The following is a 19,860-nucleotide window of genomic DNA, read 5'->3' as shown; positions in this document are numbered from 1 at the left end:
TTACGCTCCTTTCCTACAGTGACCGTGAACGTCCGATTTTGTCACAAACACTTTATGATTTTTAACCAAAATAACGTATAAGGCACAAGGAACGTTCAAATAACACAATATAGTACTAATGTTGATAATAGGCGGTCATTTGAACTATTGAAAATAATCGTCAGTCATCACTGAAAAGGCGAATCGCGTCGAAAATACCGTTTCTATGCATTTTCCGAGTAGGGTACTGCAGCACCCTGGTGCGTTGATTTCCGGTCAGTGTTTTTTCTTCTGACATTTACTTTGACGAATGCCCTCCACAAACACACCAATCAATGTTATATCAGACCTGCAAAGAAGTAGCTACAAACGTTTCAGGGTGACATAGTTTTAGACATGTAAAATTCCTCACGATTCATAAATTCCCAAACGAATGCAGGATTTTAAGTCGACCACTATGCCTGTCATACTTGACCAGTATAAATTTTTTAGGGGCAGAACATTTTGAGTAGGAGTGTTTTGAAAATAGGGGAAAAAATTTGGTCGAAATATGGCAAATTTTGCCACAAAACAAAAATTTACAGTTATACCGGAAGTTGTCATTTAAAAAAAAATCACTGCATCGTGTGACTTCTGCGCATAGGGGTCGCCATAGACCAAGCATAACTGAGAATTTCTGCCACCCCACCCCCCCGCCCACACCCACACACACACACACACACACACACACGGGTTATCGGGATTTTTATTTAATTCTGCGTGGACACGCTCTTAAATAAGACTTAGAACAGATGAGACCACTTCTTGTTTGTGCAGTTCCTATATCTAACAAAAAAGATTTGCCGTGAAAATTCACAACAAAGCTCACATAAATATCAACTGGGCAGCAACCATAATTGCATTTAAACAGGTAAATGCGAGGGCTAAAATTGCATATTACAGATCTGCCTTTAGACCTGAAATGTTATATAAACTTATAGACATTTAATTAATAACATGGCAAGGCCATAATCAACTCTCGATGCCATCTGATAGGTCCTATTTTCAACAGATTTGAATCCGATATGCGTTTCAACGTCGGTTGATGATTAACGTAAAAGTGGATAACCGAGACTTTGTTTGTTATCGTAACAACGGTAGCAATGGCAATCAAGGCTACAGTGTTATTGAAATTGGGATTTTTCGGCCCAGAGTGAAGTAATTTAACGAAATTTTCAGCATACCCCCTTTACATTATCAATTTTTAAAACTATTATAGCGAGAACTATCGGCTCGTCATCTAATCTTCCATAATGCCGCTTTAAGTCACCAAGGTAAGAGAAAGAGTCAGACACTCTGGACCAATTAAAAATAGCATTTACTCATCCAATTATCGAAAATCTACTAGTACAGCTGAACATGAAAATGTGTAAGATTCGTAAATTGAATGTTAAAAAATGTCTTATTAGCAATTCATGGGAGGATTTTTCTCAGATTTAACGCATTGAACACAATCTGATTAAAATACAGATCTATGTATTTCGTTTCGTTTGTTATACTTTCGATAGCCTCCACTACATGAATATCTGACCCGTTGTAGTGGCGTTAGGGGACAAATGAACTAATTTAGACCCTATGACGTCAGACATTTGATTAACCAATCAGCGTTGATGTTTCTAGTGGGATACCCGCAGTTCCGGGTACCACACGCCGATCGAACTCGCCATATAAGATGTATTCATTGGCTAATCCCTCACATCAATCATATAACAACTCTGTCCGATCCTAGTGTAGTAAAGACAAGTAAAACGAAATTGTGAACTATAAAAAAACGAAACAAAATAGGATCTGTGTTTTTATCAGGCTGATTTGAAGATGACAGTCAAATCGAGTAAATTGAATATAAAAAACATTTATCTCAGTTAGCTATTTGCGCACAAACCTAATTTGAACATGATAGCTAACAAATTGAGATAGGCGATATATCCAAATTGAAAGTGCATTGTTATGCTAAGCAGTAGGCCTAGTTCTATGTAGATTCATCTCTGTATATTTATTTAAATAACTATTTTTTTCTCTCCCATTTTGCTTGACTTTAATATCTTTACATGAAGAATCTGTAAACAGGCGTGGTACGTGGATTTAAATTTTATATCCACGGAATGGTTTGAAAATATATCTAGAGTGAATTTTATAATTAATTCACTCCTGTGTAGAAATGAATTGTGGTGCGACCCCGCCTCGTTAATTAGAGTTATGTCCCTTACTGAATTTTTCAACATGGCGGAAATTAATACAGCCGATCTGAAAATAGGCATAAAAGGTGATAATTTAGAGAATTTTGTATTACTTTTATGATCTCAAAAGCTCTGAAATTATTCGGAAATATATAATGCCCTTTATGCAAATATTTCATAGCATCTTTTATTCGCATTACAGAAATATTGAAAGATGCCGACTTGGACACTCTTTCAGCGAAGAAAGTTAGAAAGATGTTGGAAGTCAAGTTTGAAGCAGATCTAACAGACAGGTTTTTAATTCATTTTCTTTCCTATTTATTGAACTGATATCTTTAATTTTTTATAAATTTTAAACATAATTTACTGTTATTGAATAATTTGATTATAACATCGGCACCAATTTCGATTTCTGATAGAACATTTTTTATGATGTTGGCAACACAAACAACAAAATAAACGTGGTGTTGTGAATGATGATTGCCACGTGATTTTAATTTTGGAAGTCAAGTTTTAGGCAGATCTAACGGACAAGTATTTAATTCGTATTCCTTCCTATTTATTAAACTGATATATTTAAATTTTTATAGATTTTAAACATAATTTGCTGTTATTAAAATATTTGATTATAAAATCAGCACCATGGCCATTTCTGATCGAACATTATCTGATGTTGGCAACACAAACAATAAAAATAAATGTGGTGTCGTGAATAATTGCCATGTGATTTTGATTTTGCTTTAATTGTCATGTGAGTGTAAAAATCAGATATAATTTCATGCTGCTTACTATTTTAAAATTAAAGGACATAATATAATGTGCCCTTTCAAATTACGGTACTTTCAATATTTGTGGTTTTTATACGCCCACATTGAAATGTGGTTATATATTGTTGTTGGCCCCGCCTGTCACTTCATCCGCCGGTGTGGCATCCACAATTGCTTGTAGACACTCTAGAGCAGGCTAATGTTAATATCTGATTGACTTTAAATTTCAAATTTTATACACAGTGTTTAAGGTAATGAGGCAAAGAATCCTATTGATTTACAGTGATTTGCGATAATTACTGCCAGAGTTATGACCCTTGATCACTTTGAAAAATCCTGTGGACGCTCTAGAGGCTAAACTTAATATCTGATTGATACATAGTGTTTAAGGTCATGAGATGAAGAATCCTATTGATTTTCAACGATTTCCAATAATTACTGCCAGGGTTATGGTCCTTGATCACTTTGACATATCTTGTAGACACTGTACAGAAGCTAAAGTTAATATCCGATTGACTTATGGCCCTTGATCACTTTGAAGAATCTTGTCGGCGCTCTAGAGGCTAAAGTTAATATCTGATATATTCACAGTGTTTACAGTCATGAGACACTCTACTGTTCACAATTTTTATTCGATTTTGACAAAACTTAAAATATTGGTCTATCTCCGGAAGATCTTGGTTCCTTTCGATATTGGCATATATCGGACCATAACTTCATGGAATATTGCCCCTGATTGTACGAAAAATCACCTTTTTAGCTTGTGGACAAACAAGAGGTTACAATTTTAATTTAATTTTGATGAAACTTGAAATACATGTTTATAACCCAAAGATCTTGGTTATTTTTTATATTTGCGCATATCAAATTTTAAATTCTTGAATTATGGCCCTTGATTGTACAAAAAATCGCATTTATAGCTTGTAGTCCCTCTAGAGGTCACAATTTTTATCCAACTGAAAGAAAAGTTTGAATATTTCATTGTTACACCCTAATGATAGCTGAGTTCGAATTTCGTGAAAATTGGACCAAAACTGCCGGACAAAATGGCCACCACTCGTACGCAAATAGTGTAAATATATGGTATACATGTATCAAGGTTGTGGACCCTCTAGAAGTCACGATTTTGATGAAACTTGAAATAACTTTATAACCCAAAGATCTTGGTTCCTGTCGATATTTGCGCATATCATTATCGGAACAACTTCATGAATTATGGATCTTGATTGTACGAAAAATTGCTTTTTGTTCAGCTTGTTCTCTATCCATCTTTTGCAAAATGTGGGTGTTTCCTGCCTGGCAGCCGCTGGTTAAATTTAATTATTATATTGTTATCTTGTTTCACTCCATTAAACATTGCGACCATGAAAACATAGCGGCACACCTGGCTAAATGCATATGAAAAATATTTTGAATTTAGCAAAATAAAAACCTGGCAAGTCAGACGGCATGCAACCGTAGACAGAGACTAGTCATAGACACATAGACTGACTCGAAGTAAATAAAGAAAAACACAGAGATGAACTTATCAGTTGACACTAGTGAATACTCATTTGGGATCATGTGGTTTTTCGCATTTTCTTAGTGTGCTGTTCAAAATTCCGCAGCACACTTAGGAAGATGTGTCGTGGCACGCTGGTTGAGAATCACTGATCTAGAGAGTTGATTATGTACTGGTCATGTGAATAAATGTCTAATTCAATTATTGATAATTTAAATAACATTTGGGGCCTAAAGAAAGACATTCTATAAGCAAATGTAGCTCTTACATAATTCATCTTTAAAAGAAATTAACTTACATACTACTAGCCATTTCTGTGTAGTTTGTGGATGGTCTCTAACTGGTCTGGTCAAATTTATCTAATTTTGGTAAACAGTTTTTAACCATCCTTAATTTGCTATCCGGTATTGTAGAGCCCGAAGTACAGAATTTACTGTATATTTAGAACATAGGCAATCTTTTTTTAAAACTTTTATTTCGTTTATATTTCATTGTTTTACGTTTCTAAAATAACTATATAATTGCTTGATACATTGCTTGACATAAATTATTGCATTTTTTTTTTATCTTGAAATTGTACATAACAATAGGGGGATTCCACATCAAGTGTACACAAGGTTCTGACATGACCATCACAGATTTTGATGATTTTTGGTGAGCAAGTTAACCATGACGAAAAAACGTGATGTGCAAAATTTTAGCGTTGGGGGCCCCCATGGAGCCCCTTCATGGGCATCCCAAAATTTGGGCCTTTTCGGCTGACCTTCAAACTTTAAAAATCCATAACTTCGCCCCTAGTAATCCTGCTTACATGAAATTGATATCAAATTGTTCAGAAAACAGAGATCTTTCTAATGACGGGAAGCGTGAACTTTTCAAAAAGCTTTAATCGTTAAGTCACTGCTAGTGATCCAATAAGCATTTTTCTTCGAAATAAGCAAGGTGGAAAGGAAAAAAAAAACATAATCTGAACAAAAACAATATTATTTAATACAAGCTTCACAGTGTGAAACCCTAATAAGTATTATTGTCGCGAAACAAACGGGTGAATTCTCCTTCACTAAACATTTCTAACCGAATGCTCCCAATTTGTAAAGTACCTGTCTACCGTAATGCGATATGCAAGTGTTCTATTTAACGGAGCCGTAATGTTTATGTTCTGAGAAAGAGACAATGTCGAAATATCTGAAATTTACAAGAAATCAAAGGGGTGAAAATTCCAGGTATGTCACAAAGTTTTAGCCATTTTAATTAAAAATGAAGAAATAACAAGCAATTTTCGAGTCGGAGTATAACCTGGAACAAACAATAATTTATTACAGATATCACAATCTTACTTTATATACATTTTTCGAATAAATTTTGGACCTTAACTCAACTCGTTTGTAAATTCCTCAGTGGGTATATAAGTCCCGCTTTCATGAGACAAACAATCAAAACAAATTCTAATGTTTTCTGATAATTACTTCATGGCTTATTACTCTTAATCACATTTTCATGTGTTGTAAATGTTCTCATTACTGAAAAATTATGCGACAACACTTGTTGACGGCCCAGATAACTTGGCTGCTGTATGTGTATGTTTCGTAGCCTGGCAACCTATCTTTCCTTGAGTCACCAATGACAACATCATAGGGTGGGCCATGTCTATTTAAAAAATTGTTTAAGCCATAGTTCATAAATTGAATTCTTAACTTTAAAAAAACAAAACATGTTAACATTTTTTAAGAATTGGTCACATTTTAATTTTATTATTAAAAACATGATATTATTAAAAACATGTATGTCCAATAAAAGTGTTGTTAATATGTAAAGGTGGTTCATCTGCCTATATTTACATGTTTCGGATCTTTTTTTTTATTATTTTGTTTTTTGGGGAAATTTAGTCAGAGTTTGCTGTCAAAATTGTACATGGTGCAAACATTCTGCCAACGTAGATTTTGTTGGCCTCCACCGTCAGAACTATACATTAAATATAAATTGGGTCATTTTTGGCAAACAAAAAATAATCTCAGATTGCCCATATCGTTGGTTTAACTTGATTGTTGACGTGACAAGGCGTGATCTGACCTACCGTAACAAGCCAGTACTCCTTGGAGTTCTAGTTGAGAGTTGCTTTTATCAAGGGAGAGCTCATCTGTTCAGTGCACTAGATGAAATGACTTTGAGTATGTTACAGGAAAAATTTAAGAAATTTGATTCTAATTCACACAAGAGATGGTTATAAAAGCTGTGTACATATACATACATTTAATAAAGAATCACTTCTTCAAGGGGTCCCTTGGAAACATATGAATAATGCCACATCAGCCTATTTTTTTTTTAAATACATATCAGAATTGAAACTGTAGAACACTAAAAATTAGAGTGAATCAATGAGGTACCATACAAATCTTTTTATTTCTCGTGTCTGTATACAATATTCCACATTTAAATATATAAGTTTTTACTTAATAATTTTAATAATTTGTTGTGATTTTAATCTTTTCATTGTGACAGAAAACAAGAAATTGATAAAATGGTAATGGAACAAATATCACAGACTCAAAATGGAGAAGATTCTGAAAGTGAAAGTCCTGCTGCCAATGGAACATCAAAGAACAACAGTGCGGATTCAACAATGTCTTCATCAGATGATGATGACATGGTGGTAGGTGATCATTGATAAAAAAATGTAGCTTGTATAATTCACTATACCAATCAATCACTGAAGTACATATGTATTGGTGGTGGGTTGTTAGGAATCGTTAGTTGCCAAAGATCTACGCCTAATCTTCTTCTTATGACGGCTATGTTTTATAAACATCATCTTACAAGTTACAGGCCTTCACGTTTGAGGCGAGCTGTTGCTCTGCACTCAATTGCTCATGCACCTGAATCCTAATCGAGATGCATATTTTATTGCTCTCCTCAGTCCTCCGATTGAGTGAGAGTGATGAGCAATTTGAATTGTCAATGCTTTGAATCGCGGTGACTGATCTGATTCTATCGGTAATTGAGGGAGAGTGATGAAACTTGGTCTTTAATTTAATTACATCAACTAAATTGGTGTAGTCTTTTGAACACAATTAACCTGTATCTAATAAAGATAAAATGATCAAACTTGGTGTAGATGTTAAGTACATTGTAGGTAGGTGAATGTAGTAATTGGGACAAATGATAGGTATTTATTGCTTAGGATTAAAAGTGATGAATAGTTTGATTAATTTGTTGATGCTTTGTAACATGATAACTAATCGAAAGAAAGTGATGGATCTTTGTGTTTAATTCATTACATAAATATCTTAATTAAAATTGATAATGATCATTTCCTACTCAGATTAAGACGAGTGGTGAATTATGTGAATAATATGATTGCTTGATGTTAAAAAAGATAAATGTGTGAGTAATTAATGATTATCATCTGTTTATTTTTGGATAGAGGTGGGATACTGTTGGTTTATTGACTATAGATTTATAAACTTGTTTCTTTTAATAGCTTGACAAAGGACCAGTCAGAAAGAAAAAAAAAGTTTCAAAGGTAGAGTTTTATTTTCCGTTCTTATCTTTTTCACTTATGTAAAATGTTTTGATACATGTGCATTATGTCAAGAATTGGATTTCATTATGCTACCTTGTGCTTTAGATATTGGGCGTGTATTGTCTATAACATGTCAGCAATTTTTATAGACAAGCAAACCTTTGTAAAGTGAAGGGTATTATCATTAAAGATACATTGTCCCAAACGTTTTTATTGGGTGATTACTTCCAATAAAAGTATGGCAAATTTGGTATATATGGAAAGTATAGAATCTCAATCTTACTAGAAAAATACTGGGTTACCGGACAAACAACCTTGGGGCAAGCACTGGGCAAAAATGTCAGGGTATCACTAACTGGCAACCCAACTGTTGTCTGCCCACTTATTGTGTGCTAGCATGACTCAGGGAGTGGTTGTTATTTCTTGAGCAAATGGTTAGGAGGTTTGGGGAACATTGAGGGTTGTAAATGAACAAAATACTCTGCAATTAAACAGCAGAAAATAATTAAGAATTCACTTAGGCGTCATTATTTATTTTTCTTAAAGTTAATGCTGTTTGATTTTTTCTTTAGAAAATAACTGCTGTAAATGATGAAGAGTTTGCTAAACAATTACAACAACAAGAATTAGGCAGGACAAGAGGCTCAAGAAGACCACCTGTAAGATTTACAATATATTATAATTTACATAACAACTAGAATACAACCTCTATAGATTTACAATATATTATTACATAGATGCTAGAATATAACCGCTATAGATTTACAATATATTATAATTTATATATCAACTGGAATACAAACTCTATAGATTTACAATATGTTATAATTTACATGACAACTAGAATATAACTGCTATAGATTTACAATATATTATAATTTACATAGGTGCTAGAATACAAACATTATAGATTAACATTACATGAATATTATGACTAAGAAAACAATTGTATAGATTTTATACAAAATAACTAGATAGAATAAACTGTAAAAGGTGGAAATAAATGTTTCAAATTGTGCCCAATTAACCCTTAATCGGTCATTGTCGACTATAGTCACCATAACGTTATACAGCTAAGTGGTCACGGTAAAAGCCGCATTTGAGTATTTAGTTTCGTATTTAATTGATATGGCCATGTATGCGTGTCAGACAGGAACTTGTCTTGTCAAGGGCATTGAGAAAAACATGTCTTTGTTCAACATTTTTTGACGAAAAACGTAATTTAACGGTGTCGGGAACGTTAAAGACGCTCGAAGTGGTTGACATACTTATGAATTATTCCGAATCGGATTATATCGATGACACCGATTCTGAAGACGATATTTCTGATGAAAAGGATTTAGAATGATTTGCAAATTATAGATCAACTTATCCCCAGCAACTTTTATATTGGTGTCAAGAGTCTTATCACTTATAATTATTCGGCAGTAGTCGGTTGAAATAGGCATACAAAATATTTTACATCAGCCTTTATTTAGCCTGACCAGTTGACGTCATAACATCAAAATGACGTCGACCGGTTAAGGGTTAAAACATATATATAATATCTAATTAAGTCTTATATGAAAACTCCAAGCACTGATCTACTTTTGAAGGAAGCATTTCGCATATGCATTCTTCAAGCTTCTTGGAAACCACTTATAGGTTAGGTTTCCTTCTATATAATTGCTGGGGAGATATTCAACTTAGATATATAGTATTTCAATGTAAATCTTTTATCATTTATTCAGAAACCCACAAAACCAAAGACACCAAAAGTCAAGTCAGATAAGAAAAGTGAGTAAAAGTTTATTGTAAAGTATTTCTTACTTTATATAGTTGATTTAAATGGTGGGGGGAGGGGCAAACTTCTGTTGGAATTGACATGTGAAATTATACTGTAATAATTCATTTATTATGCAGCACCTGAATTCCAATACCTAATTGGTGCTCGGTGATGCTACCATAAATTATCTTATACATAAGCAAGACATGACAATCATCAAATGAAGAAGAAGCAACTTCTTTGGTGTTTGGTAATGGATCTGAACAGCCAGCATGATTTTATTATTTTATGTTGTTATTTTATAATTATTTATTGTTTAGTCATTGAAGACTTGAAACCAAAAAAAAAGATTATAGATTCAAACCGAGTATGGATATTGTCCCTGTTTTGTTCACATTGTGTTAAAATGACTTTCATAAATCATTATTTCAATTTACCTGGTGTCTTATTTACTGTTTGAGATCAAACTCACATTACGTCCAAAAGAGATTATCTATACATTTGTCTACATGTAATATAGTTTTGTAATTTTAGGAAAAAGCACATATTCCAAGCCATGTCAATTATCAGCAGAATTAGCAGCTATTGTAGGAGCAGATCAGGTATTGTTTATTCAATGTCTATCTATTCAAATATGACAGGATTTTAGTTCCAAATTCAAACATAACTTCTTGCGATTGGTTTATTTTTTAAAGATCAAGCAGTTGACATGCAAGATACGCCCACATTTTCAAGAGATGGACAGGAAACAAGCTAAAAAGTTTTTTTCGTACAATCAGGGTCTTTAGCAGTGGGAGGAAACCGGAGGACCCGGAGAAAACCCATGAGTTTGGACAGGTGACCCTACTCCTTGCTACGTACAACTGGGGAATCGAAACCACACCAGTTGACTAATGACAGACCTTATAATACAGTGTGCACATGCTAACCATTCTCCCCCCCCCCCCCCACACACACACACCTGTACAAAAAAACGGCAACAGAACTTACAATAATAGCTTCATTTTATTTTATATGTAAGATTAAGATGAAAATCAAATATTAATTTTACAATCACTTCATTTGTATATATATGATTGTTCACGTTTTTTTCTTCTTCTGGCTATTAAATGTTACGTTTATTCTTTTATAGCTACCCCGCTCTGATGTTGTGAAAAAAATGTGGGAAATAGCAAAAGCAAGAAATTTGCAGGTAGATTGTCCACTTTTACATTGGGATATTTTTTGATTATAATTATCTGGCAATTATGACACATCCAACATCAAGCTGTAAGACTTGATCACTTGGTATATAGCCAAATGTCAGAATTTGGGCAGACTTAATTCCCCATTCATAAAAACATTGATTTACATCTGCATATCAATAACACAGTTAGTAAAACAAAATTACTTTCATAACATAACAGTTGTTGCAAATCCATAGAAGCAACAGTCTAACCATTCTACCAGAGTTGGGTATTGCCACTGCAGATACGATACGTATTGCGGTTCAGGTGCTACGATGCGATTGGTATCACCATTCATTATCAGGTCAATATTTATCAAGAAAACAACAGCGTAAATGAATAATTAACATTTTTAGTCCTGCCAATGTTGAAAAAATAAAACTGTTCTTTATCACAATATTGATGTGGATCAATTTAGGAGTGTTTGTGTACCTATGTGATGTGGATGATTAACATTGACAGTTTACTTACTGACAATTTAATATGTGAATCATGGTACATCGATTCAACGATATATCGTGCCAGCATTAGATTGTATGCTTGTTCTTTGTACTATGTTTTTTCATATGACGCTACATTTCAAAGATGGCTGCAATGACGTCATGCTGAGTACCTTGTTCATATAGTACGCTCATACTTGTTTAAACTTATTTGAATTTTATCTAAAGTCAAGAATACAGGCTACTTCAAGTTGATTTGTTTTACAGGATCCTAAAAATAAACAGTTTATGTTATGTGATGATGAACTTAAGAAAGTTTTCGGTGAGTATTATAGCTTGAAGATAAACAAAAACCTAAGTGAAATAAGGTAGAAATGGTGAAAATACGATTGATGTTACTGTCAGTCATTAAAACAACAGGATACCTATTGATAAAAATAAATTGAAGTAAGTTTGAAAATTGAAAGAAATAACCCATATCAACTGTAAATATTGAGGCATTGAAAAGTTATTGTTAGATTTGCTTAACAGACTAACATAATGTGACTCATTGAAAGAATTCCATTGGTAAATTGTATGAGTGGGGTGGTAATAACAACAATCACTGTAGACAATGCTATCCATACACTAGGGGATAACATGGGAAATACAGATTTACATGTATACCTTACATGTATGGAAACTACTAGTTTGTATTTCTGCAAAAAACTTTCCACATAGTTTCAGATTGTTGTACATAACTAGGATTAGGTTTTGTTAAGAAGAGCCGTCCACAGAGAAATTTCTTGTTATAGTCACTGATATATCATCCTCAGTATCCACAGTGGTCTCATTTCATTTCACTCCACTAAACCCTGGGTCGGGGGCATGTATTCAAGTTATCTGCCCTTGATGATTGTGCTATTTTTATTGACCAATCCCATAAATCGTTAATTGCCAGGGAAGTTGGCGAATAGAAGTAACTCACATCAGGTAAAGTAAGCGAAACGCAAAGGCTCCCCTTTGAGAGACAAGGTTAGGAATTAGCCAGAAAGTAGCCTAATTCTCCTCAAGTATCCCCAAGTAAAAACTGAGAGAAGGCCAAATTATGCTAAATGCATATTTGTTAACATCAATTTACAATATTTATATTATATATTAATGAAGACCAGACTGGTATTTATATATGTAGGTTAAAGAGTTTTATTAAGAATGGTATCTTGATTAGGCAGTTTCGTAATATCAAAACTCAAACCTTTACACTTGAATATCAGCAAGAGTACCTTTGGTTGTTCAATAAACATAACAGAATGTTAGTAGTTTATGAAACATTTCAGACAAAGAACGAATAGTAATAATTATAACTAAAGTGAAATATATACATATTTAAAATCAGCAAAACATACTACAGATTTTGATAATCATTCAGTAAGTGGACATGAATAGGGTTATCTACCCTTATAAAAACAAACGTGTAAGGAAGGCTGTTTCATTAGTATGACTGGTTTAAAAACTATATTTTGATTGGTTTGTAGACTCAAGCTACAATCAAGGCCAGAGCAGATAATTTGGAATCGTGGAAACCCCACGGATTAACCCCCCAAAATCCCTAAATTCTAAATTATATACTCTTAATTAAATAGATATATAATACTTCCACTCTCACATCCAGTGACCACTCTAGACAATCGCTAAGTCTCCAATGGCGGTAATTCTTTTTATTGGCAATCAAATTGATGATACTGGCAAAAGTTTTTGCAAATGGATTTTAGAGTGTGTTATTTCGTAAATATGCTAATATTAAACTTGAAATCGTCTCACTCAACACTTCTTACAATTGACTCATGTAGTTTCTATATTTAGCAAATTAGTCAGTAGTTATGCATTAAAACAAATGAAAGATCGAGTCTCAAGACTAAAACTTTTAAACACAGTTATGTCCATTTTGTGTGGGGCCGCTTTGTTTACTTTCGCTTAGCTACAACTTTTCATTTTTTCTTATTCACACGTCTAAACAGCAAACTTTCACACATTATAATAATGACTACTAAAGTAGTTATTTACCCAAATGGAAGGCTAGATATGGCAATACTTCTTCTACAAAGTTACTGGCAGGGACAGACAATGTCATTGTCATTAATTTGATGAGGCCTAATACTCTTGTGTACTAAATAACTACATATTAAACATTTATGTTTATTTTTAATTAACAAGCACAGGAATAAAAAATGATATACATGTATAATAATGATATACATGTATAATATTTAGCTACAAGTTTCCGAATTGGCTAATAAAATTTTGATTCAGCTAAAAATTTTGCTTAAGGTTTTATGAGTCTAGGGAGGTCACTGCAAGTCTGTTCAGGAGTGTTGAGGTGGGGTGCACAGTGGCTCAGTGAGTAGGATGTTGGCTTGCATACTTGGAGGCCCCGTGTTTGATCCCTGCATTGGCCGAGGAAAGTTCTTCAGGATATTTCGGCGTTGTTCCCCCCTGTTCAATGGTGTAGGATGGAGGGCCTGGCATGGGACAATGTATAGAGAGTGTCGTAATAATAATAATAATTTATTTATAATGCGCCTATTACCAATATAAAATACTGCTCAGTGGCGCAGTTAACATTTTGTGGACATCACACATAGAAAAATAAAAATAAATGCCACTGTCTGGGCAAAATTTCCCACATAGCACACTGTATGACGTATTCCCGCCTTCATTGGCCCAGTAGGAGTGTAACAGTAGGACTTTAAACCTTATTTTTATTCCATTTATTCTCTTCAATAGGGAGCTCATGGTTTGTTTGTTCATAAATGTTGTTGTCATTATATTTTATATTATTGTCATTATATTGTGTTGTTATATTTAGGAAGAAGAAGAGTAAGAATGTTTGGTATGATGAAAGATTTACATCGTCATATTATAGATATGAAAGATTTATGATGGTGAGCTACATCTCAGTACTCCTTTATCATTTGCAATGGATGTAATTTTAAGCATTTCTAACATGACAATTATCCGAAAAACCAAAATTGTTCGGGAATTATTCCTGAATATCCTGTCTGACACCTCAAGCTTCCTATAGTTCTCCACTTCTCAGGCAATATCAAATTCTGAATTATCTGCCCAAAGCACACACTCAATCTATTTTAGCTGTCTACAGTCTTTTGTCCCTTTTTAACTTGTAATTGAAATAAAAAAATTAAAAAAAAAACAACTAAAATTTGCAGTGTACGAAATTATTGAATCTCTCTTATGACCACATTAGACACATAAGGTCACAAAAAAACATAGGAATTATTGTTATTAAAAATAAATGTCTTGGTTTGGTCAACTAATTTAAAATATAAGAGGATGTTTTAATGAATAGAAATTAATATGAGATATTATTTATTTTTACAGAGTAAAAGGTTAAAATCTTAACTTGTGTGTTTGTGTGAGTGTTTCTGAAAATAAACAAGAAATAAGAAGGGAATGGGAACTGAGAAATAAGGATGTGTTCATATAGTCCACCATCAGAATAATGCTGATATATACGTATATTACTTTTATTGTCAATATTGAAAATGTCTCGAATGATATTATGATAGATGTCCTTTTGGCTTTTTGCATATGTATTTTCTTTAAAGGGCTTATTAGGAATGTTAATTTATTCCATGACAAAACAAATAATAAATCTATATTTCGTGTAATTTCGGTATTTCTTTATTTTAAGTTCAAGATCCCATCATCATATGTCAGCCAGTATATTTGTAAAACAATCATACATTAAGAAATAATATTGGATCTTAATAAATCTGCAGAAATAATGCATATACTGTAAGTTGTAAATTTCAGCATTAATTCGATATATGGTTATATTTCTTATGAAAAGGAAAAATATTTAAAAATATATAAAATAAACATGGGGTTTTAGAATGATATATGTTTATCGTTATATGAGTCATTTCTCTCATTTCATATACAAATTTAATTTGAAACTATGAGCATGTAAGCTAATTGAACTCAAATTTTGAAATTCATTCAAAACTAGATAACCTACAACCAGATTAAATGAAAATACACAAGAATAAGTGTAGGTTCTATGCTACCATTAAGCAAATAATCAAATTATTTTAGCTTTTTTTATTGGTATAGCACACAGAAGAGTAGTCTTGATCTGTGGTTGATAAATATAATGCATTTTATGATTCAATGCTAGATTTGTTTAATAAATTTTCATCAATGTCCCATGAGAGGCTGTAGGTATTAATAGCAAACAATAAACCAAGTTATGAAATATTCTTTAAATATACAGAAACACCACAATATATTACTGTCTTCCACTCCTATAAATCACGGTTTCAATCAGTACCCAGTTTGGCTTGGTAACTTGCTTTCTTTAGTAACAAAACAAGCTACCTTCACCATGGTATGTTTGCAAATAGACCTACATAAAATAATATAATGAAATGAGTAGTCTGGAGGCTCAGTGCGGGGGTGGGGGGAAAGGGGATTGTAGTTCTCTAGTAAAATTTTGAATAGAATACGTTGCTGAGTTCTAATCACTAATCAGTGTTCGAGATTTTCAGTACCGGGGCACGGGGGAGGTGTAGTTCTCTAGTAAAATTTTGCATAGAATACGTTGCCGAGTGGTAATAACTAATCACTAATGTGCCGCCATTCTTGTATCATGAAAACATGCTGAAAATGATTGAAAGTAATCACCCTTTCAAGAAAAATGTAAACTTGCTAAATCACCTTTGTGGCCCCGAAGGTCAAAAGGTAAAATTTTCTGTTTTTGCACTAGGAAAATTTAAAGCAATAAATGTCATTGTATTCTACGCAAAATATTACTATGGAAAAGTTGGGTCTGGTTTTGTGCCCATTTGATTGACCCCCCACCCTATGTGACCCTAAAAGCATTGAACCCCCCTGCACTGAGCCTCCGGTCTAAAGGGGATTAATCAGTTCTCAGATTACCATATAGATACCTAACTTTAGTCCCATTCAAAAGGAACTGAACCAAAGCTGATACCAAGTCAAACTATGAGAGGGTTTTTTGTTTTAAAAATAATCTTCTGTTTAAAGACTTTAGAAATGGCCTTGGAAGTCTCTTGTATGAAATTTGTTTACATTTTGTTTAGTACCAAACCGATAATGTTTTTATGTGAATATTTTAAATATAATGCAATAATGTGAATAGTTTCCAACTGGTTCAAATGTGATGTTATTTACCTAGTAATTTTTTATGTTGAATCACATAAATATCTGACATCTTGGGTTTGAAGTTGGTGTTCAGATCACAATCTTCTTGACTAAATAAATAGCATGTTTTGGTGTACAGGGTTGTATGCTATGATGAAGTAATTGCGAGTGGTTTAGAGAATATAACATCATGAAGTACATACTGAACTCTTCCTAGCAGAAAAATTTGATTGGATTACTACACAGTATAATTAACAGATATAAAAAAACAAAATAAAATTGTAATCTTAATTTTGATTGTTTTTTTAAACAGTTTGAGCTAATTTCATTGATGTTTTACTTCAAGTTATTTTTATTTTATAACTTTTTTTTGTCTTGTTCTTTAGACAGTGAAACCTGTTTCCAAAATAATGTTTTTTAGTTTTTCTGTAATTCAAATTATATCATTATTGTGTGAAGAAATTCCTTCACCCATTTGAAAAAACTGTAATGTTGCTGATTTTGCCCTAAAATTAATTGACATTTTAATAATCTACTCTTCAAAAAAAGTAGGGGATATTGAAATGCAATACCTATCCAGGTTGTGATATGATAAATAGTCATGGACATTGGACATGCTTAGAGTGTGTTCAAAGAGGAAGAACTTATCGCCCAACAGAACCACTGAGCTGCACATGCGACACGCAAAAGCGCCATACACGTGGGAGGGGTTCATTGTCAAATGTGACACTTCAAGGAAGGGTTGATGGAAACTGCCGCGTGCTGGTTTATCTATTCATGTTTGCTTTCCTATCGGTTCTTGCATAAGATTTACTGTTTAGCATATCTTTGCTTTAGTGTGTTACGTTTAATTTGATCGGGAGACGTGTTTGTCGACGTCAACGTCAACCGACAATACTGCAAGAATTGGCCGTGGCACTGCAAGAGGAGTGGGTCAGATTGCCCCAAATCGTGATTGGACGGTTGATTAGGAGCATGCCACGACAAATTGCTGAATGTCTGAGGATTGGTGGAGCAATTACTCATTATTAAGACAAAAATCATAAACGTCCATTTTCACTTTTGACGGTTTATCCCTTTGCGAGTAAAATGGGGCCGTCAGATAAGCCGCCCATATGAACTGTTTATGTTCATGTGTAGGCAGTTGGCCTGTTATTAACATACACTGGTTACCTATAATAAAAACAGCAGTGCATTTCCGCAGTTTTGTCTTGTTTCTGAATATCCCCTACTTTTTTTGAAGAGTATATATTGTACATTGCCTTCCTTCTTGGCAACTATATGATTTATGATATAGTAGATATGTTATTCTTACGCAAATGTTAAGCTTAACAAAAGATCCAAATATTCTGTAATTGCTTCAATTATTTAGCTAGTCATAAATATATTTTTTATTCAGTCTTTTTTGTAATCACAAATAAACGGTAGCATTGGCATTTACAAATTCTATAAATGTACACAATAAAAAATACTTCTACAGAGAGTCATTATGCCCAGGTAGTGCCACTGAGTGGTAATGGAATGGAATTTCAGATAGCACCCAGAATGTTAATAATACATCACATTTAATCAAAAATTATATATATTATATATGGTAACTGGTTTACAATATTTTATTTTTTTTGTGCTATTTTTATATGTTTATAGATGTCTCAATTGACAGTAGCTACCAAAGTATAATCTAGGGTATATATAATGTACTTAGATTGTATAAATATTATATAGTATATACATGTGTAACTTCATAGTATCTGTCTTTATTACTCCAGGCTAAAATATGCTTGGTTGTATAATTTGTTTAATTACAACTCAATTACTGGTATCCATAGCATTTATATTATATAAATGATAATAATACCGGATGTTTGTAATGATTAATTACAGCCTTCAGTCTTCTATGAACATTTACTATTGCTAGTCATTGAAAAATTTATGAAAATCTCCAATTTTATATAATTTTAGACTGGTTAAATTGTCAGTTAGATCCTAAGTAACTCCTAAATTAATGTTTATGAAATAATTTTACATGTTGATTTTATTTATACAGCAGAATAATTGTTTTGTCAGTTAGATCCTAAGTAACTCCTATATTAATGTTTATGAAATAATTTTACATGTTGATTTTATTTATACAGCAGAATAATTGTTTTGGCATTTTTTTTATGGTATGAACAATTTAATTAAATTAGTTTTTTTTAATATAGTATGTCCACAATACTTGTGCAGCAGTCATAAGCTGTAATTAAATGGTTTTGTTTTCCAGTGCGACTGTAGAAAATGGTAATGCAAATAAAGGATAAAGGAACCTTAAATATCTGTATCTAAATATTTAAACAGTTTACTTTCCCTTCATCGTTAGCTTTAATGTTAAGTCAATTTTAAGTCAGAAAATGTGTCAATATAATATATACGACTTTTCTTGTTTCATTTGATTATATAGTTACCTCCCCTTAGCTAAAGGCATTTAACAATCTTCCCGTGATTCATTGCCATACCAGTTTATAATCATTCGATGGCTTTATGACATATAAGCACGTTTGTAATCTATAATGTAAATAATAATGTATTTCTTTTATATACTGCATGGTGAAGGTATATTTTCTATGACAAATCTATATTGTTATATCTTTGTGAATGATATGTTATAAAACCAGTGTATGTATGAATGTATGTCTTTGTATGAACAATATAAAAAGATTTAGTGACAATACAGGTATTATGTAGGTGCAGTTTTTTTGTTGTTGTTTGTCATTAAATATTACGAAGGCGAGAGAGAAAGTATTTTACGAACATGGATTAAATGACAATAATATAAGGGGTATTATTTGTCAGTTTTCAAGTGCATGAATACTTTTGTTTGTACCGGCTATTAGAATGTTTGGTCACATTTCACAAAGCACATGTGAGACTTCAAATGACGTACACGTAAATCGATACCTTTACTTTTGAATCCTATTTACGAAACTGTAAGAACCCTTGTAAAACGAGTCACAGGTTTCTTCAACACCCCATCAACAAAAATAAATGTAATTAATTTGAATAATATATCAAAACAAACTTTGATTCACAATGGAAAACAATAAACAAATTGTACGACTCATTGCGATGGCTTTGTAGGTTGGCGAAAATTAATGTTTTACCAAATAGTGAAGAACCCAAAAGCACTAAATGTCGCTTCAATGATCACTTCTAATAGAGTGGGGCCCTGTCCCTGTGGCATTGGGAGAATAGTGTGGTCGATTGGGGCTCTCGGAAATTCCCAAAAGTTTTGTTAAGACACCCT

General features: G+C 32.9%; 1 protein-coding gene across 1 annotated transcript; it reads left to right on the top strand.

The window, feature by feature from the left end:
- The first annotated feature begins 2,230 nt into the window (after positions 1-2,230).
- Positions 2,231-19,306, top strand: LOC126815411 (uncharacterized). The gene is made up of 11 exons (XM_050541029.1): positions 2,231-2,281; positions 2,398-2,488; positions 6,963-7,113; positions 7,942-7,983; positions 8,556-8,642; positions 9,714-9,759; positions 10,283-10,350; positions 10,881-10,940; positions 11,682-11,736; positions 14,260-14,335; positions 14,793-19,306. The coding sequence occupies exons 1-10, from the start codon at positions 2,239-2,241 to the stop codon at positions 14,331-14,333; spliced, it is 717 nt and encodes a 238-aa protein (XP_050396986.1). The 5' UTR covers positions 2,231-2,238; the 3' UTR covers positions 14,334-14,335; positions 14,793-19,306.
- Positions 19,307-19,860: the final 554 nt, after the last annotated feature.

The sequence above is a fragment of the Patella vulgata genome, chromosome 3, assembly GCF_932274485.2.
Source record: "Patella vulgata chromosome 3, xgPatVulg1.2, whole genome shotgun sequence".
NCBI lineage: Eukaryota > Metazoa > Mollusca > Gastropoda > Patellidae > Patella > Patella vulgata.
This window is presented reverse-complemented; position numbering and strand designations above follow the sequence as displayed.

Bases quoted from the DNA above. Each gene is read 5' to 3' on its own strand.
- LOC126815411 (XM_050541029.1), top strand. From the start codon at position 2,239: ATGGCGGAAATTAATACAGCCGATCTGAAAATAGGCATAAAAG. The intron at 9,760-10,282 runs GTGAGTAAAAGT...TTGTAATTTTAG, and splicing joins AGTCAAGTCAGATAAGAAAA to GAAAAAGCACATATTCCAAG. The intron at 11,737-14,259 runs GTGAGTATTATA...TGTTATATTTAG, and splicing joins TGAACTTAAGAAAGTTTTCG to GAAGAAGAAGAGTAAGAATG.